Genomic DNA, 23,278 nt, shown 5'->3' on the forward strand with positions numbered 1-23,278 from the left:
AGGGCCAAGAGGCCTAACAACTGCTCAGGTTTGGGCCTGAGAATATTGCAACCAAGGCCCCAGCGGCGGCGACGCTGACTCTCACCTCCACTACCGCCTTCCTCTCTCGGGATCCTCTCCAAGCCCGGGCTCGCCACCTCGGCCCCCAGACCCCCTACCTCCTAGCACAGCCCCGTCGCCCCCTCCCCAATCTTCTGGGACTCCGCGGGCCTCGGGCCGTCCCGGCTCCCCTCGGCCCTCGGGACCCCCGCCCCCTACCCGGGATCCCCGGCCCGCGGCCCCCGCCCCGCGCTGTCCGTGCGGACAGGCTCGCGCCGCACAGCGCCCTCTCCGCGCCGGCCTCTGCGGCTGCGCGCTGGCGGGGCCGAGGCCGAGGGGAGGGGGTCGCGCCGGGGGCCGTCGGAGCTGCTGTGGCAGCGGCGGCAGCGAGAGAACGAGCGGGCCCAGTGGCCGCGGGCAGACCGGAGGGAACGTAGGAAGCGGTCATGTCTCGCTACACGAGGCCCCCCAACACCTCCCTGTTCGTCAGGAACGTCGCGGACGCCACCAGGTGAGCGGCGGCGGCCGCAGGTTGGGGACGCGGGGGAGGGGCGGGGTAACGGCCGCGCCGCGGTGCGGGGCAGAGGCCCGGCGGGCGTGCCCGGAGCCTGCTCGCGGGCCCTTCCTGCGCTAGCCGAGCTGCCTGCCAGGCGGCGGCGTGAGCCCCGGGCTACGCGGGGCCTGGGCGGGACTCGCGCCTCCGCCTCCCCGCGGGCGTTCCGCCCTGGCGCGGCGCACTCTCGGCCCGCTGCGTTTTACGCGTCTCCGCACCGCACCCGGCCGTCAGAGCATCGCAGGGGGCGCCTCCCCGGTAGCCGTGTCCCTTTCCGCCTCTAGCCCAGAGTGTTTTCCCCCGGCGGGTGCCTGCGTTTCAGCCTCTTTGTCGTCGTGCCCGCGTACAGCCGCGCGCCCACCCCTCCTAGAAGAAGAGGAATTGGGGATGATTGAGAACGTATCATAAAATAATAATGCGTACCTTGGGCCTTACAATTTCCGTCACCCCAGTTCTGGTCTACATACAGATAGTGCTTATGGCTAAATTATATCCTTTACACAGCTTTACACTATATACTAAAGATGACTCCAGTGAATGAGGTTTACATCTTTTTCATTTAAAGTTCTGAGGTTAGTATTAACACCCTTTATAACGATTTGGATGGACTTAATTGTTGATGCTCTGAGTCCTCCTCGTTTTCTCCATCCCCCTTTGAGAATTTTTGTCTAGTGTCCAGACATAAATCTTAAGAAATGACTTCCCCCCCCCCCTTCTGAATGACTTATCATGAAACACTTTTCCCTCTAATAGGAGCCAGAAGGAATTGGCGGGGAGGGCGGGTTAGACAACATAGACATTTTATTGCATTGGATCACCCCCATTTTTCTAGTTATGCAATATTATCTTGTACATAAGGGACAACTGAAACAGTTGTAATGACTGACTTGAGGGCTAGACAGCCACAAATATAGAGCGGTCTTGACTTCCTAGTCATCTGGAGTAATAGTAATTTACCTCTGAGAAGTAAATGTTAAGTAGTTTTAAAATTTGTCACAACTATAGACTTTTGATTGAATATATCTTAGTTAACATCCTAAAAGATGTCTGTGTTTACATTTCTCTCCATCTGTTTATTCATACATTACATAGAAAGGCAAATTTTGTGAGGCAAGGTAAAAAGCATTACAGATTAAATAGCCCACTTAAAACCTGAATAAGCGCTGGGGCTGTAGCTCAGTGGTACAGCACCTGCCTCACACATGTGAGGCACTGGGTTCCATTCTCAGCACCACATAGAAATAAATAAAGATTTGGTGTCCATATACAACTAAAAAAAAAAAAAAAAAAAACAAACCTGAATAAGCCTCAAGTCTCTCTAGCATATTTGCAAAACTAACAAACGAAATCAACCGACCAACTAACCAAAGAAACCCCAGAGATTTCCAGTTGGAATGACTACAGGAACCAATCAGTTAATATAAATGAGTGAAACCATCAGGTTAAAAGGCACAACAGAATGGTGTAAGCAAATGAAAAAGGACATGTGCCATCTAAAGGGAACAACATCTGCTACTGAACTCCAGCTGATAGATGCCCTGTAGACATTTGGACTCCTTGTTGTCACATCTAATATTCAAGAGAAATCAGAAATCTAGATTTTGTCAGGCACAACGGGGCAAGCCTGTAATCCCAATAACTCTGGAGGCTGAGGCAAGAGGATTGCAAATTCAAGGACAGCCTTTTTAAAATAATTTAAGGGCTAGGGAGGCAGCTCAGTGATAAAGAGCTTGCCAAGCATGCATCTGTCCCTGGGTTCAATCCCCAGCACCACAAAGAGGAGAACAAAAAATTCTAAATAAAACACATCTACATGTGACAACTAACTTCTGGTCTAGGTAATCCACCATCAAATATTGAAATTGATATTTCAGATTTACTGATTTCCTTTTTCATTCTTTCACTGCAATTTAGCACTGCTACTGGGTAGGCAATCACAATCTCGGAGATTATATTGTATTAATGAAATAATAATTGCTAATATTTGTTAAGTATTTGCTGTGTGCTATACTAAAAACTTAACATATTATTAAATTTTTGTATTAATCTTGTATGTTTTTTATGACCACACTTATAGAGATTAAGTATCTTGCCTAAAAGTACATAGCTGGTGAGTTGTGTTAAGACAGTCAAGTCATTACATCTAACCTACAATAACCTTTTTGTGCAAGTGGTAAATAGTGTAAATTAACTAGTATTGTGACACCTGGACATATTTTAAGTTAACTTTATCTTTTAGTATTAGCTATAAATAAAATAATTGGAATAAAATTTTTAAACAGGGTGTAAAATTTTATATGCAGTATGATTTCAGTTAAAGGGAAAACTATAGAAAATACGACTTGAAAAAAATTGATTTGGTTGGTAAGAATTAGTTGATTTTTCCTATTTTTAAGTATTTTTCAATTTTCACTTATTAAGAATATTTTAGGATTTCTTGTTTGTTTTTGGTACGAGGCATAAAACCCAGAGATATTCTACCACTGAGCCACATCCCCATTCTTTTTATTTTTTATTTTGAGACAGGGTCTCAGTAAGTTGCCTCAGACCTTGCTAAATACCTGAAGCTGGCTTTGAACTTGTGATCCTCCGGCCTCAAGTTGCTGCAAGTAGCCATTTTAATACAAACTATAAAGCACAGGACATTAAAAGATATTGTGAGTCGTATATACCTAAAAAGAAAAAAAAATATTGTGGGTTAGTGTAAAATTTAATAGGAGCGACACTGAACGCGATAATTGTTAGAGATTTTTAAAATAAGTTTTAAATTTTGAGTTAGGTTTCTTTCAGGTGTGAAACAAAATGTGGATCAAGAAAAATACTAACTTTGGTAATATCTTTGTTTATTATGTCGAGGAATAGTTTTTAAATGGTAAATATAATATCCTAATTAATGTAACAAAGTAATAATATTCAAATCTCAAATGTAGCATTCCCATATTGATGTGTAATATCATATTGGGTTGGGGAGCAACAATCAAGTTGCTCTGGAACTGTTTAAAGGCATTCTTTGGTTACAGTATATGAGACTGTATATTTTGATAGAAAAAGCATTAAAGAAAACATTTATGATAAAAAGGCCTAGCAGATTGGAATAAAAGGGGACTTCCTAAGTCTAGCAAATGGCACCTATGAAAAACCTATAGCTCGGGCTAAGGTTGTGGCTCAGCGGTGGAGCGCTCGCCTAGCCTAGGATAGCACGTGTACCACATAAAAATAAATAAATAAATAAAATAAAGGTATTGTGTCCAACTACAAATATATATATATATGTGTGTGTGTGTATGTATATATATATATACATATATATACACATATATATGTATATATATCTTCACTTAATACTGGAAGACTGAATGAATGCTTTACAAATATATATATATATATATATATGTGTGTGTATATATATATATATACACACACACATACACACACAATATATATATACATATTGTGTCCAACTACAAATATATATATGTGTATATATATACACATATATATGTATATATATCTTCCACTTAATAGTGGAAGACTGAATGAATGCTTTTCCTCTCAGCAGGAACAAGATAAGGGTGCCCACTCTCACTATCTCCATTCAACATTTTATTGCAGGTCCTAACCAGTGTTTGTTGCAAGAAAAGAAATGAAAACCATAAAAATTGGAAAGGTAGAAGTAAAACCAGTCCCTATTCATAGGTAACAAGTTTTTTCTTTTTTTTTACATAGAAAATACCATAAAATCAACAGTAACTACTATAACTAATAAATAAGTTACCCGAATACAAATTAAACTTATAAAAACTTTATTTCTATATATTAACAACAAGCAGTTGAAAATAGTGAAAAAAAAAAAAATTCCCATTACCCTAGTTTCAAAAAGTATACTCAGTAACCTCTGCCTATAATTCCAGCAACTTGGGAGGCTGAGGCAGCCTCTGCAACTTAGTGAGTCCCTAAACAACTTATCAAGGCTCTGTCTCAAGATAAAGTCCAAAAAAAGGATTGGGCATGTAGCTCAGTGGTTAAAGACCCCTATGTTCAATCCTCAGTCCCCCTCCAAAAAATGTATATTTAGGAGATGGGCCTGTAATTTCAACTACTTGGGAGACTGAGCTGGGAGGAACACAAGTTCAAGTCCAGCCTGGGTAACATAGCATGTGAGACCCCATCTCAAAACACAATAGTAAACTTAGGAATAAATTTAACAATAACAATAAAATATAAATAAATAAAATCCTTTCCACTGAAAATGCAACATATTACTAAGAAAAAAATTTAAAACCTTCAGTAAATTGGTAGGTATACCATATTCATCCATTGTAAGACAAATTATTCCTAGTTCTCTTCCAGATGATCAATCAGTTCAAGGTAGTCCTGATCAAAGGATTAAAAAAAAAAAAACAGAAACTGACATGTTAATTTTAAATATAGATTTGTAGGCAAAGGATCTAGAGTAGTTGAGTGCAGTGGCACTTGCCTATAATCCCAGTGACTGAGAAAGTTGAGACAGAAGGATTGTAAGTCCGAGACTAGCCTGGACAACTTAGTAAGACCCTGTCTCATAATAATAAAAAAAGGTCTGAGGATGTAGCTCAATGGTAAAGCACCCCTTGGTTCAATCCCCAGTATGAAACACACTCACACAGGACTATAGTAGCAGTAATGAAAATGTTATATTGGCCTAACAGTAGACAAATAGTCAGTAGGACAGAATGGAATATAAGTCTTTAAATAATCCACACTTATAGAGTTAATTGCTTTTTGTTTTCCTTTAGTGGTACTGCGGATTGAACCCAAAGCCTCATGCATGCTAGCCATGCACTCTGCCACTGGGGTATATCACCAGGCCAGAGTTAATTGATATTTGACAAGGATAAGAAAGTGATCCAGTGGAGAAAGAAAAGTTTTCAACAAATACTGTGCAGGAGCAACTGGATATCCATATGGGGAAAAAAATGAACTAAAATTGTAGCCTCTACCTCACATAATAATTTGAGGGGGATCAAAATGTAAAAATAAGGAAGGTTTTAGAAGAGAATATAGACGAATATGTTCATGACCTGGAGGTAGGCAAAATTTCTTCCTTCCTTCTTTTCTCCCTTCCTCCCTTTCTTTTTCCTTTTCCTTCCTTCTTCCTTTTCCTAGGGCACTCTACCACTGAGCTGCAATCCCAGCCCTTTAATTACTTTTTTTTTTTTTTTAATTTTAGACAGGATCTCACTAAATTGCTAAGACTGATCTTGAGTCTGCTATCCTCCTGCCTCAGCCTCCCAAGTACTAGGTTTATAGGTATGCACCACTGTTCTGGGTCAGGCAGAGATTTCTTAAAGGACAAAAAAGCAGCATGGCCAGGCATGGTGGTACAAGCCTGTAATCCCAGGGACTCGGGAAGCTGAGGCAGAAGCATCAAAGCCAGCCTCAGCAAAAGTGAGGTACTAAGCAACTCAATGAGGCCCTGTCTCTAAATAAAATACAAAATAGGGCTGGGGATGTGGCTCAGTGGTCAAGTGCCCCTGAGTTTAATCCCCAGTACCCCCTCCCAAATAATAAAGCTGCATAAAAGAAAGAAATATATTGATAAGTTAGACTGCACCAAAATTAAAATTTCAAATCACAGACTTATGTGAAAATATTCATCAAACATCTGACAAAGGCTTTGTTACCAGAATATATAAACTTCAACAATAAAGACATTAAAAATGGGCAAAAACCTGAAACACTTCACAAAGTACACACACACACACACAGGGCCATTAACACATGAAAAGGTGCTCAACATCATGTGAAAATGGAAACCATAGTGAGATTGAAAAGACTGACAGAAATGCTGACAAAGTTGGATAACCAATGGAACTCATACTTAGCTGATGGGAGTATAAAATGATATATCCACTTTGCAGAACTGTTGACAAATTTCATAAATATTAATTCTTTATATCCCTTTTGACTCAGCATTTTTACTCCTAGGTATTTAAACAAAATAAATGGTTTATAAACACAGAAAGATGTTGTACTATACTGACCATTAGGTAAATTAATATTTTTAAAAAGTTAGGTGTGCTGGGCATGGTGGCACTTGCCTATAATCTCAGTGGCTCCGGAAGCTGAGGCAGGAGGATCACGAGTTCAAAGCCAGCCTCAGCAAAAGCGAGGTGCTGCTGGGGCTGGGGTTGTGGCTCAGTGGTAGAGTTCTCACCTAACATGTGTGAGTCTCACCTAACATGTGTGAGGCACTGGGTTCAATCCTCAGCACCACATAAATAAATCAATAAAGGAACTGTGCCCACCTACAACTAAAAAAAAAAAAAAAAAAGTCAGGTGCTAAGCAACTCAGTGAGACCCTGTCTCTAATAAAATACAAAATGGGACTGGGGATGTGTTTCAGTGGTTGAGTGCCCCTGAATTCAATCCCTGATACCAAAAAAAAAAAAAAAAAAAAAAAAAAAAAAAAGCTGGGTGTGGTAGTACTTGCCTGTACTTCCAGCTGTCTAGGAGGCTGAGGCAGGAATATTACTTGAGCCCAAGAGTGAGTTCAAGGCCAGCCTTGACAATGTAGTGAGAACCTGTCTCAAAAAAAAATAATAATAAAAATGATGAGATACCCATTTACTCCATATCCTTCAGGATGGCAGGGATTAAAAGGTATTAATGAAAAAGTGGACACAAGGGGAATTCTAATACATGTCTTAGGTGAGTATAAATTGGTTTACTCACTTTGGAGTAGTGAAGCTGAAGAAGGGCATACTATCCAACTTACCAATTCCTTTGCTAGTGATGCATACCTGAAAATTTTAGCAAAACCTAGGAAGCACAGTTTACAATTAAACATTTTTTTAGTCGGGCATGGTGTCACATTCCTGTATTCTCAACTAACTGAAAGGCTGAAACTAGAGGATTGCAAGAAACCAGCCTGGCCAGGTGCCATGGTCCATGCCTGTAATTCCAGTGGCTCGAGAGGCTGAGGCAGGAGGATCTACAGTTTAAAGCCAGCCTCAGCAAAAGCTAGGCACTGAGCAACTCAATGAGACCCTGTCATTAAATATAAAATAAGGTGGGCTGGGGATATAGCCCAGTTGGTAGCATGCTTGCCTCGCTTGCATGAGGCCCTGGTTTCAATCCCCAGCACCACTCACACACACATACACACCAAAAAATTAAAAATAGGGTTGGGGGTGTGGCTTACTGGTTGGGTGCCCTTGAGCTAAATTCCCGGTACCAAAAAAAAATAATAAGAAGAAGAAGCCAGCCTGGGCACCTTGGTGAGACCTTGTCTCAAAATTATAAAAAAAGATGGGAGGAGCACTGTGGATGTAGCTCAGGCCTAGCATGTGTAAGGTCCTGAGTTCCATCTCCAATACTGGGGGGGGGGGGGGGCGGATTTTTTAATGAAGCATTTTAAATGTTCATCCACAGAACAATGGGTGATTAAATTGGGGTGGCTGAGTTGTTTTTATTCATAACAGTATCATAAAGAGTTTAAATGAATGAACTAAAGCAACATGGAAAAATCTCAAGGGGAACAAAGGCAAGACAAATAATCTGGTACCATTTATACAAGATTTAAAACAAGACTGACTTTTTTTTGGTACTGGGGATTGAACCCAGAGGAATTTTACTACTGAGCCACATCCCCAGTCCTTTTTGGTTTTTATTTTGAGACAGGGTCTCTCGAAGTTGCTTAGGACCTTGCTAAATTGGTGAGGCAGGCCTGGAACTTGTAATCCTCCTGCCTCAGCCTCTGTAGCCACTGGGATTACAGCGTGTGCCACCAAGTCCAACTTCTGTACAACATTTAACATGAATATATATAAACATTTATGGATAAAAACATTTGTAGTAAAAATATAGTTATTCAGGAGAATGAGGAACATCAGTGACTATTTCTAAAATAGAAGGGTAGAATGTCTGATTTCTAAAAAAAGAAAAAAGTATATAAGTACACAAGCATACACACATGGCTGGAGAGATAGCTCAATGCTAGAGCATTTGCTTAGCATTCACAAAGCCCTGGGTTTGATCCTCAACACTGCAATATAAATACAAAAAATACTGAAAATTATGGCAAATGTGGCAAGTATTTAGATAAAATAAATCTTGATGGATACCTGGGTACTTGTTTTATCCTCTATAATGTATATAATTATAAATATTTTGCAGTAAATTCCTCCAAATGTATATAATTCTAATCCTCTATAATGTGTATAATTGTAAATATGAAGTAAATCACACCAAAAATTCTGTTAAATGCCTCTATAATGTATAGAATGCTACTCCTCGATAATATATGTAGTTCTAAATGTTGAAGTAAATTCTAAATTCTAAGTATGCTGAACTAAATTACACCATAAATGCAAAAATAATGATAAAACTATAGCCAACAAGTGAGGGAGTGGAGACAATGAATGGGAATTAAATCAGGGCCTCATGAATGCTAGGTAAGTGCTCTACCACTAAACTGCATCTCCAGTCCTGTTTTGTTTTTGAGGGTATCTGTTCCTTTAGACTCTGACCCTTGGCTTTAAGGATTCTAAGCCTCTGTGACACATATAGCTCCAGCTTTTTATTTATTATTTATTTTTTATTTTATTTTATTTTTAGTTGTAGGTGGACACAATGCCTTTATTTTTATTTATTTTTATGTGGTGCTGAGCATCAAACCCAGTGCCTCACCCGTGCTAGGTGAGCGCTCCACCACTGAGCCACCACTGAGCCTCAACCCTAGCCCTCTAGCCTTTTTCTTTCTTTTTTTTTTTTTTTAATATTTATTTTTTAGTTTTCGGCAGACACAACATCTTTGTTTGTATGTGGTGCTGAGGATCGAACCCGGCCGCACGCGTGCCAGGCGAGCACGCTACTGCTTGAGCCACATCCCCAGCCCAGCCTTTTTCTTTAAGTTACTTAGAATCCCTTTCCTTTTTAAAAAAAAAAAAAAAATTTTTTTTAGTTGTAGTTGGACACAATATCTTTATTTTTATGTGGTACTGAGGATCGAACCCAGCGCCTCACTAGTCGAGTACTCTACCGCTGAGCCCCAGCCCCTAGAATCCCTTTCCTGTTACCTACCCACATTTGGTTGATGAGATTAGGTGCTTAGAAGAGCTTCATTTAAATTCTAGCTTTGTTACTGGTTGTACTGGTCTGGGTAATGTAACTTCGGTTATCCTAAGTCTCATTTACCCTTAAATGATAATAATAGTTGTGTTCTTTGCTCATTAATAAACAACTATATATTAAGTGTTTTACTGTGTGTCCATCAACTAAACACCAGAAGTACACTGGTGAAGACACCTGCTTTATCAATGATTCCCAACTTTCTGTTTTAGAATTGCCTAAGAAAGTCTTTAAAAATTAAACATTAACTGTGCCTCACTATGGGAAACACTAATTAGGTTCAGAGTTAATGCATCAGGCTGGGGTAGCTGTTTCCTTAACATCCCCTTATTAAATGATTCCAGTATTCAGAAGGATTGAGATTCTTTATTCCCATTGTTTGTTCTGTGGGCATAGGAATTGTGTTTTTCTTGTTCCCTACCATATTCCTGGAGCCTGGCACATAATAGGTGCTCAATAAGTACTTGTTGAATGAATTAGTGAAAAAAAAAGACATTGCCACTGTCCTTTAAAACTAATAGTCTATCAGGGAAGACAAACCTTTTACTGTAAATGTTAAATGCAGTATGTCATAATATTGGCTGCCTAGTATATAGTGGATACTTAGTCACTGTTAGTTGAATCTTTATGTATTAACTCCTGAACTCCAATATCTAGCCTTAATCACTGACTTGTCTTCTAGTTTTGGAGAAAATAATAGAATCTCTATAATCACAATTTTTAGTTACTTACAAAACTCTTAATGAATGTTCCATTATCATCCTAAATTCTGCATTTCTAAACCTGAAAGCTGCTTCTTTTGCTTGTCTCTTCTTCTTTATTCTAGGTGTCTTTTCCAACCATCTATTTTTTGTTGTTGACAACATATCTCTTCCTTTTGCCCAAACTAGAAGTTATACGATATATTTCTTCTGAGTCATGCTTTATGCTCAATGCTTGATGCTGAATCCCTATGATCTCCATGAGGCAATATGGTGTAGTGGTTAAGAACACAGACTAGTAGTGGGATGTCGTCCTTATGCTTGTAATCCCAGGAGGCTGAGGCAGAAGGATTGCAAGTTCAAGACCAGCCTCCAAAATTTAGCAAGGCCCTAAACAACTTAGTGAAATCCTGTCTCAAAATAAAATAAAAAGGGCTGATGATGTGGCACTTCAGGGTTCAATCCCAAGCACCTGAATGAATGAAGAGAGAGAGAAAAAAATGAATACAGATTAGTATCAGACTGTGGAAGTTAGGTTCCACCTCTGTCACTTGCAGGCTCAGTGACAGGAAGACTAATTTGTCTGTATCCTCATCTGTAAACAACCATAGAGTTGTAAGAATTAGTAGTCTTCAGATGAATAGTGACTGTATATAAATGCATTATAAGAGTCAACTTATTACTGCTAAATATTTTGTCTCTTCAGTTAAATTGTAACTCCATGAAGACAAATATGCTATATATTTCTTTAGTATCCCCTCCTGAGTACTATTGCAGTAGAAGGCATAAAAAAGACTTGAAATAACCCATCAAATTTGAAAATACAGTAGTTATTTTGCCTTGTGTTTAATAGTAAAACATCCATTTTTCCTTAAAGCCTAAGAAATAATTTTAGGACTTCCTTAGAATCTAATTCTTGCTATCTGAAAACAAAGATTAACATAAACATGAAATTATAGTGAGGCAAATGAATGTGTTCTTAATGAAACTGCCTTATTATGGGAATGACTTTCAAAGTTGCATATATGCTGGGTCAGTGTTTCTCAAAATTGACTAAGCATAACCACTTGGGGTGTTTGTAAAAATGTAGATTCCCAGTGCTTAATCCAGACTTCCTGAATCAGCTTCTAAGAGAGAGGACCGAGAATCTGGTTTTTTCCTTATCTTTTTTTCTTCTTTTCAAAACTTTGACTGATTCTAACAAAGATAGTATGAGATAATGCTAGACTAGATGATGTAATTTCTTTTGAAGGTTTCAACTGGATTTCTGTAGGCAAAATATTTTAATCCAGCCATTCATATTTCTTTGCCTTATTTCTAAAATACTTCAGGCCTGAGGACTTGCGCCGTGAGTTTGGTCGATATGGCCCTATAGTAGACGTTTACATTCCACTTGACTTCTACACTCGCCGCCCAAGAGGATTTGCTTATGTTCAATATCCTTTATTTCAATATGTGCATGTGAATATATTGCATACATGTGCTTATACATATATGTATTCAGGAGCCTGTGTTACGATGTTAACATTGCCTAATTAAATGTGTTTATTTCTTTATCTCAGAAAATCTAAAGCAGTCCACAGTAGCTGGCAAGCGCCCCCCAGTTTGAACCAACCTGTTAGCTAGAATCCAAGCATAAACCGAGCAGGCGAGACAAAAGGCACCTAAAGTTCAAGCATCAAGGAGTAAAGAGGGAGGGTGGACACAGATATAAAGACCTGGAAGAGGGGAAGTCTTTATCAAGCAAAAGACAAAGCCAACTTTGAGACTTCGGCTTTCCTACATTTACTCAGAGTTCCAGAGTCAAAGCCAAGTCTGATTTTGTTGGTTCTGCGTCTCTTATAAAGTCCATCTTGCAAGTCTTAAAGAGTAAAGGTCAAGGTTCAAGATCAAGTGACTTTGAGGTAATTGCCAGTCTCATTTTATATTGTATTTCTTGAGCTATTTTGTTTGCTATTTAAAAAAACAAAAAACTAGTCAACAACCTCCTGAAATACAGCTATTTAATAATTTTATATAGCTAATATTCATTATAGTTTAGGTTTAAAATTATATAATTTATATAGATAAGGGAGATTAGTGAGTTATTTCAAACCAACATTTTTAATTTAAGATATCTATAAATTGCTTTTATGTTTCTTTTATTTCTATTCCAAGTATGTTTGTTTATTTTCCAAGTAGTGTAAACATAAGGCATTATTTAAAGTGGTAGATTCAAAGGTAGATATTATTATTTTTTTATTTTTGTGGTTGTAGATGGACAGAATGCCTTTATTTTATTCGTTTATTTTTATGTGGTGCTGAGGATTGAACCCAGTGCCTCACGCATGTTAGGCAAGCGCTCTGCCACTGAGCTACAGCCCCAGCCCCTGGATATTATTTTTGAAAGGGTTTTAGGTCACTTGTATGTGTACAACTTTGTTTATAATAAGTAATTTTTCCCAAATGTCATAATTGGAAAACTTTTTTAATGGAAAAGTAATTTTAATTTCAGAATAAAGACTTTTGCAAGCTGATATTTTCAGTGAAAATATGATGGATCCTTTATCTGAAGAAGGGAATGAGTCCTAAACAGTTTATTTTATAATGCTAGCCTTTTTGGATTAATTTTTTTTCTCATAATGTTTGAAAGTATAAATGCATATTGTAGCTAACTAATGTATACATTAAAAGGACAGTAACATGTTCATTTCTATTCTTTGGATTCACTCTAAATCATAATGGGGCATTTGTTTCATAGTAAATAGTGAAAGTATTTTTTTTTTCTGATTATTCATATTGGAGAGATAAGCTTAATATCTAGAACTTATTTTTCCAATTAATTTCATTTCACATTTAAATAACACCTTAAAAATATTTTCACATGCTATCTGATGTTCAAAGTGTCCTTAACAGCTAGTCATATTTGAAGATGTTCGAGATGCTGAAGATGCTCTTTATAACCTCAATAGAAAGTGGGTATGTGGCCGTCAAATTGAAATACAGTTTGCACAAGGTGATCGCAAAAGTAAGTGTGACTAAACATTAGATCTTGTTTATTCAGCAAAATGAGTTTCAACAATGACAGATTTTTTAATTTAAAATTCTTTCAGAAAATTATACTAGTTGAGTGACTGTTACTATGGTTTTCAAGTAATGAATTGTGTTATAAGCCTTGTTCTTCATATTCTAGCACCAGGCCAAATGAAATCAAAAGAACGTCATCCTTGTTCTCCAAGTGATCATAGGAGATCAAGAAGCCCCAGCCAAAGGAGAACTAGAAGTAGAAGTTCTTCATGGGGAAGAAATAGGAGGCGGTCAGATAGCCTTAAAGAGTGAGTATCAAATACAAGATGGAAAACAAAAGTTTTTTTCTTTTTAAGCAAGCCACTTGAACCAATTTGTTTAATTTATATAAATAATCAACTTTTGTGAAAAAATATATTCTCTTTTCTATCATATATCGTTATTTACCATGGTGTCTTGGATACCTCAGTGTTTTTTTTCTTTTTTTCATGACAGACTTAAATTTTAACGTTTAAAATAGAAAGACACCATGTACTGAAGACAAAAACAAAAAATAAAAAATACTTACCTGGCAAACAAGGGGAAGAATTTTAGATAAAAGAAATTTTCCTCGATAAGGCCAAAAATGCAGAATGTTGAGTTCTAAAAAATTAATAAAGACTTAAGAAATACAATGCAACCACTTGTGAAAGGAGGCTTATGAAAACATGAATAGGCTGGATGTGGTTGTGCATGCCTATAATCCCAGCAACTCAGGAAGCTAAGGCAGGATGGTCACAAGTACAGTGCCAGCCTCAGCAACTTATTGAGAACCTGTCTCAAAATAAAAAATAAAAAGGGCTGGAGATGTACCTTGTGGTAGAATGTCCCTGAGTTCAATCCCTAGTACTAGAAAATAAATAAATTAAATTAATATAAACCAATTTACTTACAAAAGATAAATTATTATCAAGAATAAATTCGAAGTATGGCAATATTATAAGATATTAACAAAATAGTAAATTTGGGGGAGAAAGATTTGCAAGTTATCTATTTTGTTAACTAGGAGTTGATTTCTGATAGAATAATAATAAATTGCAGGGGCTGGGGTTGTGGCTCAGTGGTAGCATGCTTGCCTAGCATATGTGAGGCACTGGGTTTGATTCTTAGCACCGCATATAAATAAATAAATTAAAGGTCCATTGACAACTAAGAGAAAAAAAAATTAAATAATAAATTGCAGTGAAATTAATTATATGGTGAAGCTGTTGAAATATAACTGAAAATGTAGTGGCATTCTTAAGTTCTTGAATATTTACCTCATTTATCTTGAGTTTTAATGCTTTAATTTTTTCATGGGCATTTTGGGAATTTTAAGGTGAATTCTAAAAGAATGATCAGTGTAGCCAGGAAGGGTGGTGTATGCCTGTAATCGCAGTGACTTGGGAGGTCAAAGCAGGATGACCACAAGTTCAAGGCTAGCCTCTACAACTTAGCAAGAATAAAAAAGCCTGGGGAAGATGTAGCTCAGTGGTAGAGCACCTCTGAGTTCAGTCTGTAGTACTGCAAAAGAAAAGAAGAAGGATCATCATTTAAAACAACATCCTGTTCTCTGACTGGATTGGTTGGCCTGGACCACATTTAGTATATCTAAGCTACATACTTTCAAATTAAAGCTGGTTGTCAGGGTTGTTCACTTTCACTTCCAGTCCCTCTATTCCTCAACCCCCAGACATGAGACGAGCAAAAGTCTTATATAGTGTATATATACCAGAACTAATTAGTGATTGCCTTAAGTCTCTAATTCTAAATGCAAAACTGTGAAGTAGAATGGCTCCTATCCAGTCACAAGGAAGGGAAACAAGAAGAGAGAAACACATCCACATTTTAGACTTTTAATATTTAAGAATCTTGGGCTGGGGATGTGGCTCAAGCAGTAGCGCGCTCGCCTGCCATGCGTGCGGCCTGGGTTTGATCCTCAGCACCACATACAAATAAAGATGTTGTGTCTGCCGAAAATTAAAAAATAAATATTTTTTAAAAAAAAAGGATTTAAAAAAAAATATTTAAGAATCTTTTTTTTTATTAGTTGCTCAAAACATTACAATGATCTTGACATATCATACATTTGATTCAAATGGGGTATGAATTCTTATTTTTCCATGTGTACAGATTGCAGGATCACATTGGTTATACAGCCACATTTATACATACTGCCATACTAGTGTCTGTTGTATTCTGCTGCTCTTCCTATTCCCTCCTCTCCTCCCCTCCCCTCTCATCACCTCTCTCTACCCCATCTACTATAACACATTTCTTTTTTTTTTTCTTCCCCCTCACACCATCTTATATGTAATTTTGTATAACAGTGAGGGTCTCCTTCCATCTTCCGTGCAATTCCCCTTCTCTCTCCCATTCCCTCCCACCTCTCGTCCCTGTTTAATGGTAATCTTCTCATGCTCTTCCTCCCTGCTCTGTTTTGAGTCGCCCCCTTATATCAAAGAAGACATTCGGCATTTGTTTTTTAGGGATTGGCTAACTTCACTTAGCATAATCTGCTTTAATGCCATCCATTTCCCTGCAAATGCCATGATTTTGTTATTTTTTAGTGCTCAGTAATATTCCATTGTGTATAAATGCCACATTGTTTTTATCCATTTATCTATTGAAGGGCATCTAGGTTGGTTCCACAGTCTAGCTATTGCGAATTGTGCTGCTGTGAACATTGATGTAGCTGTATCCCTGTAGTATGCTCTTTTTAGATCTTTTGGGTGTAGTCCAAGAAGGGGAATAGCTGGGTCAAATGGTGGTTCCATTCCCAGCTTTCCAAGGCATCTCCATACTGCTTTCCAAATTGGCTGCACCAATTTGCAGTCCCACCAGCAATATACAAGTGTACCCTTTACCCCATATCCTCGCCAGCACTTGATTGCTGGAAAATGTGGCCTGGTCAGAACCCTCAAATCTTACATACTATGTTGGTATCTTTTCTCTGGTATAAACCAAATGCTTTGATTTTGGCCCATCCTTGAGTAGATATTTAAAGTAGGGAAGCTTTAAGTTCCTTTTATAAGCCAAGAGAATCTAGGTCAGGATTGATTTTTTTTTTATTATCCTTTCTCTGATTTAATAACATTATAAACCTTCCTTGCATCTAATGAAGATTGATCCATTTTTCCCCATGGCTAAGGAACCTGGATGGCCACTTGAGATTGAGACTACAATACATCGCTTCTGTATTCAAAATAAAATGTTATATTTATAGAATGTAAAATAGTAAAAGCAAGCCAGGAGAGGTGGTGCTGTAATCTCAATGGCTTAGGAGGCTGAGACAGGAAAATTACGAGTTCAAAGCCAGCCTCAGCAACTGCGAGGCACCTTAACAACTCAGTGAGACCCTGTCTCTAAATAAAATACAAAATAGGACTGGGGATGTGGTACCAAAAAAAAAAAAAAAGAATTTGTTTCCAAAGGCATTAGAGCCTTGGTTAACTAGTTTTTCTCTTGATTAATTTAAATATGCAGATATTGACATCATTTTCTGCGTTCCAGTGGAAGTAAAGTCTGTAACACTTAGCTGGGGAAAAAAACAATAACAAAATTGACTATTAATTGTCCCAAATCATCTTAAGAGTGTAAGGGGTAGAGTATAAAGAGCCACATCCTTCAAGACAGTGTTTTTCTGCTTGTACTAGTTAAAAGAACATTGCTTAACCTCCTCAACCCATTTTTCTTATTTTAAAAATTATACAGAAAATCTTAGTCTAGTTCCCAAATTATTCATAAGCATCAGATTTTATGTGTTTGAGTATATATGTATACTCATATGTGGTACGTATGTATGTCTATGGATTGGGATACATATGAGACTAACATACACTGTAAGTGTATACAACATATATGCTGTTACCTTGAACTAAAAAGATCTCTTATTTTGCCTTCAGCAGGTATAGAGAAAACTAGTTTGTTGCTGTTATTAGACTATGAATTCTTCGCCTTATTTATATCCCCATTATCTAGCAGTAATACTAGCTCATATTAGGTACTCTATAAATCTTTGTTGACTTTATGTCAGTCAGTACATATATCGGAACTCTAAATATGCCTGAAGAAAGTTAAAATTGCCCTTAGCTATCTATTTTTAGACCAAATATAGCATCCTTTTGTATTTCTATATTGGGATTTTTTTTTCTAGGACTAGTTGTACTAGTTTTGTTTTCTACAACTATCTACAACATGAATGAAATTTAGTGACTTCTGAAAGTCTCTATATATTCTTCATCAATTATATTTATACTTTCAGTGATTTTTATTTCTTCCTTTACTCATTTCTATTTGGGATCATTTTCCTTCAGTCTGAAGAGTTTTTAGTATTAGAGTTCAGGTCTGCTGTCAGTGAATTCTCTCAGCGTTTGTTTGTATTTGTCTGAAAACATCTTTATTTTACATACATACTTTAAGGATATTTTTGCTGAGGATAGAATTCTAGATGGGCAGACATTTTCCCTCCTCATTCCCCCAAGAATGTCATTCCGTTATCTTTTCTGATATCTCTAGTCAGCAGTCAGTCTTATTGTTACTCCTTTGAGCAAAAGGTAATTTGTCTTTTATTCCCTGGCAGCTTTTCTAATTTTTCTCTTTGACTTTGGATTTCAGCAGTTTCGCTGGCAAGTGAATAGCATAATTTTCTTTGTATTTATTCTGACTGGGATTTATTGAAATTTTTGAAATTGCAAATTAATGCCTTTGTTTTGTCAAATTCTGGGTCACTATCTCTTCAAATATTGCTCTGCCTTATTGAGTAATTCCTCTTGGCCGTGTGACTATGTACCATATATCTTGGGTGCTCTGTTCTGGATTTTTAAAAATTTCTTTTCTTTCATTATGGTTTTTTTTTTTTTTTTTTTTTTTTTTTTGCTTGTTTGTTTGTTTGGTACTGGAGATTGAAATCAGGGGTGATATACCTACTTCTTAGGTATATCCTCAGCCCCTTTTCTTTCCTACTTTGAGACAGGGTATTCTTGTTGCCCAGGCTAGCCTCAAACTTGCAATTCTCCTGACTTAGCCCCCAAGTCACTGGGTTTACAGAAATGTACAACTGCACCCAGTTCTCAATGTGTTTCAGTAGGAATTTTTCTAATGACCTTTTGGTTTAGTATTTATTGTGCTATATCCAGGTTACTGTTAAGTCTATTTTAGTGACTTTTTAATTTTAGGCATCATATATTCTTAGTTCTAAAAGTCCACTTCTTTCTTTTTTATAGATTATAGTTTTCCATTGAAATTCCCCATCTTTTCACCTGTTTTATGTTTTCCTGGTGTTTTGTTGAATATATGAGTCATAGTAATTTTTTAAATTCCTGTCTGATAATGTAAATATCTAAATCACTTGAGTCTTCTTTTGTCTTATTTTCCTTACTTTATTTACTTTTTTGCCTATTTTTTCCACATGCCACATATATATATGTGTGTGTGTGTGTATGTATATATATATATAAAATGTTGGAAATGGTGGATGAAAAACTATAGAGACATTACATGTCATCCTCAAAAAAAGAAGTTCTTCTTTCTTGAGAGTACTATACTGACATATCACCTTGATCCTGTTAAGGTATGGTTTGGAGCATTATGAAAGTTAATCTGTTTTGGCTTTGATTTACCCAAGCATATGGTCCTTACCTCTAAGGATGTCGTCCTTTTGGGTAGTATTGAAAATCTGGGTTAGTCAGGCATGGTTGGCACACACCTATAATCCCAACTTCTTGGGAGACAGGCAGGAGGATCACAAGTTCGAGGCTAGCCTAGGCAACTCAGGGAGACCCTATCTCAAAATTAGGGCTAGAGATGTCATCTAGTGGTAGAGTACTCTTGAGTTCAGTCCCAAGTACTGCAAAAGAAAATAGAAAGTCTGGGTTGTTGTGCAAGAATTCTTGACCTTTTAGTCACTGGAACTCCTATTTCTCCAGCAGTGTGCATCTGATAAAATTTTAGTTCAGTTCTTGAATATCCTAAGTGCTGTTTTTTTTTTGCTGGCCTCATCCTACATGCTCATATCTTAATCATAGCCAGTGACTTCAGGAGAATTTGAAGGTAGATTTAGAGGTTCTTTTTAGTCTATAATTTCTTTATTTCTGGAATTTTTCTCTCTCAAATTCTAGCTATTTGGGTAGTCCTGAATTCTATTAATCTGTCTTATTAGCTTTGTCAGACGCCATTTTGAGGATTAATTCCCCCATGCTGTCATTTGGTCAGTGGCCCTGGTAAAACAGATGAGGCTTGTTCTCCAGTGCCTTCAAATAATTGTTTTATAAATGTTGTGAAACTTTGTTTGGTTTTTGTCCTGGGGATGTGAAGCATTTTGATAGATGTTTTTTATAACAAAATTGATGTAACACAAGCTGCTGTATCATGGTAGAACCCAGAGGTCCTGTATCCAGGGTTTGTTGTTGTTTTTCAATACCAGGGATTGAAACGAGGGGTCCACTCTATGCCTGAACTACATCCCCAGGCCTTTTTAAAATTTTTATTTTGAGAGAGAATCTTGTTGAGTTGCCTAGGTTGCCTAAAATATATGATTTTCCTGCCTCAGCCTCCTGAATAACTGTGATTACAGGCATGCACGCCCAGCTAGGTTTTGTTTTTAATGAGCATTATTTGTTAAACTTTAATAATTGTTCTTTTTTTCTATTTTTCATCTTTTTTCCTTCAGATTTTAATACCTCTGAAGAGTTGTTTTACCCTGACTAAATATGCAGGATATTTTTCAAAACTGATCTGTAAGATGTATCTAGCAAAGTAAAAATCATATATTCTACTGTAACAAACATTATGAATTTATTACTTGTGTTTAAACCAAAAGCATGCACAATAAAATTAGAACTTTTTTTTTAGGACTAGGGGTATAGCTTAGTGGTAGAGTACTTGCCTAGTAGGCAAAACACCTTGGGTTCAGTCCTTAACATCACAAAAGTAAAAAAGAATTGTGTCTTGTAGCTTACCTATTAAAAACATAATTAACGTTATGCAAAGCATATAAGTTCCTGAAAGTGTTGTTTCTTAATCTATTGTTTTGTCTGAATATGTGCTCTAACTTTATGGATGTTTGCAGGTCTCGACACAGGCGATTTTCTTACAGCCAGTCTAAATCTCGTTCCAAATCATTACCAAGGCGGTCTACCTCAGCAAGGCAGTCAAGAACTCCAAGAAGGAATTCTGGTTCTAGAGGACGGTCAAGGTCCAAGTCCTTACAAAAAAGGTCCAAGTCAATAGGAAAATCACAATCAAGTTCACCTCAAAAGCAGACTAGCTCAGGAACAAAATCAAGATCACATGGAAGACATTCTGACTCCATAGCAAGATCCCCATGTAAATCTCCCAAAGGGTATACCAATTCTGAAACTAAAGCACAAGCAGCAAAACATTCTCATTTTCGGTCACATTCCAGATCTCGGAGTTATCGTCATAAAAACAGTTGGTGAACAGCAATGGAAGAATACTACATAGTCTTTAATATAAGTTATTAAACCTCTCATTATGTTAAATAAAAATTCTTCAAGGCTTATAGAAAATGTGAGTTGATATTAGTTACTCTGGGCATGTGAAGAAATAAAATGTAGCTTTGGAATAATAAAGATTTGGTCTCACTTTAAGGGCCCACACCAAAAATTATGCTATCTAATGTCACCATTTTATGGACCATTTTTTATTTACAGTGTAGCAGTAGGGTACTTTTCAAAGGTAATGGGTAAAAATGGAAGCAATTTAGAAAATTCCACTTGGATATTAAATATAGTAATATTAATAATACCTTTTACAAAAACATTTTTTACTCTAAAGCACTTTTCATATAAAAAGTAATTATGGCTATATAATTGCATACAGTAGACTTAAACTTTTTGAAACCTGTGTCTCTTGTGTCTTTGGTTCAAGTTTAGGTCAATTCCTAAATTAGGTCAGTTTAGGTACTATTTCAAATTAGAACAGCCTGAAATCCCCATAAGCAGAATTTATATAAAGATCAAGCATTCAAAAGATACATTGTCTTCTCTGAGCTCAAAGAGTATTTTTAATTGTTGGATAGAATAATATAGATGCCAGGCATGGTGGCACATGCCTGTAATCCCAGCTATTTGGGAGGCTGAAGCAGGAGGATTGCATACTCCAAGCTACCCTTGGCAATTTAACAAGACTCTCAAAAAATAAAAAGGGCTGGGGATATAGCTCGGTGGTAAAGCACCACTGGGTTTGATCCCCAGTACTGGGAAAAAGGAAAACAGTATAAAAAAGTTGATGTGAAAATGTATCCTATACCATGTTCACTTCAAAACTGTGAAAACATTTTAGAAATACTATATTTTGAGTTGAGACTACTTGTTTTTTAAAATCATGGTATGCAACACTCACAATCCAAAAATATTCATATTGAGCCTTACACATATGAAGAGTATTACATTTTGTAAAAAATCATATTTTATACCATTCTTTCTACATACCTATTTTCATCTGCTGCTTAATTTTTTTTTCTTTTTAGAGCTCTAGCTCAAAATTCTAGAATATATAAAATAACATTATTTTTGAAAGAATGTTTATTTAGTATCTTGTATTAAAAAACTCAAAACTACATCTTCAAAACACAGCATTATAATATTCAAATTTTACATTACACTGCTCTTCATTTTTTAAGCCAAATAACTTTGTTGATATTAATTGCTTTTATAGTTGTTATAACTAAATTTCTTTTAAACTATGTTTGTAGTTTGTTTTTCAGAAGGTTTTGGTAGCTTTGTAATAAAATGGTTTTGCATATTATTATAGGGGGTATATTTATAGAGGTCTACTTGTATACTTTATCGAATTATATTACTGAAACTAAAAGTTATCAACCCATACAGTTAATACTTATATCTAGAGTGGTTAAGAAAAAGACCTTATATTTTTAGTATATAGGAGCCAGTCTTGCTTCTATTTCTTTTGAATAGAAATTCCATTTTTCTTTGCATTTTAGATTCTATATGTGAGAAACAACAAAATAATTTGTATGCTAATAATATTTGGACAAGTACCATAAATTTATGTATATTGTACTTTCTGAGTAGATTTTTCTCTATTTAATCATACCAAATTTATTTATCTCAGAACTACAATTCTGAAGTGTTCAGCTGTAATAAAAAGTTATAAAATTATGTGGTACTATAAAAAATTTAAAAGAAAACAAATATTAATAGTAATTTTAAATATTTTCTAAATGGATCCAAACATATACAGTCATATTAAATAATAACTAGGGGGCTGGGGATGTAGTTCAGTGGTAGAACATCTGCTCAGCACTTGCAAGGCCCTGGGTTTGATCCTCAGTACTGCAAAAAATAAATAAATATATAACAACTAGGAATTGATTATACTGTCTTTACTCTGCATTCATAAATCATTATCTCTTAGCAAAAGGTTAATAAGGAAATATTCCCCAACATATTTCTTTTGTGTACCTTTAACTTGGTTTTCCATTGTAATCCCCTAGACTGGTTAGGAAGATACTATTTGGTTTGATGGAAAAGGTGGAGTGATAAAGAGCTCAAACTATTTTGAGTCTTCACTATGTGCTTGGCACTGCTGTATAAATTTTTAAGTTATCTACTAATCTATAAATCATCACAACAACCTTATAAGGTAAATAGCATTGAAGAAAGCTGAGATACAGAAAGGCTAAGTTATAAGGGCACATAGCCATTCTAAGTGGAGAGCTAGGGAAAGGCTGAGCTCCAGAGGCCTCTTCCTGACTACTGTGCCATCTTTTAGGAACAGAAAAGTCTTCTGCAGAAGCTCAACTAAGATAATTTTAGAGGGAAATGCCTTCAATGAAAATGGTTCCATGACAACTGATGGCCGGGTT

The 23,278-nt window shown here is 36.7% G+C and overlaps 1 protein-coding gene across 7 annotated transcripts; it reads left to right on the plus strand.

Moving 5' to 3' along the window:
- Positions 1 to 369: 369 nt before the first annotated feature.
- On the plus strand, positions 370 to 22,776 carry Srsf12 (serine and arginine rich splicing factor 12). 7 transcript variants are annotated; one of them, XM_046431562.2, is made up of 6 exons: positions 442 to 550; positions 4,205 to 4,288; positions 11,736 to 11,840; positions 13,308 to 13,411; positions 13,577 to 13,718; positions 20,498 to 22,776. In XM_046431562.2, the coding sequence occupies exons 2-6, from the start codon at positions 4,236 to 4,238 to the stop codon at positions 20,865 to 20,867; spliced, it is 774 nt and encodes a 257-aa protein (XP_046287518.1). In that variant the 5' UTR covers positions 442 to 550; positions 4,205 to 4,235; the 3' UTR covers positions 20,868 to 22,776. The 7 variants fall into 7 exon arrangements, with proteins under 7 accessions (XP_046287507.1, XP_046287561.1, XP_046287537.1 ...); XM_046431551.2 differs by lacking the exon at positions 4,205 to 4,288 and having other exon boundaries at positions 370 to 550; XM_046431581.2 differs by lacking the exons at positions 4,205 to 4,288; positions 11,736 to 11,840 and adding an exon at positions 11,967 to 12,308 and having other exon boundaries at positions 412 to 550; positions 12,899 to 13,411.
- Positions 22,777 to 23,278: the final 502 nt, after the last annotated feature.

Source organism: Marmota monax, unplaced genomic scaffold (genome assembly GCF_021218885.2).
Source record: "Marmota monax isolate L192 unplaced genomic scaffold, Marmota_monax_Labrador192_F-V1.1 WCK01_AAM20220418_F8-fsc00013, whole genome shotgun sequence".
In the NCBI taxonomy this organism is placed as follows: Eukaryota; Metazoa; Chordata; class Mammalia; order Rodentia; family Sciuridae; genus Marmota; species Marmota monax.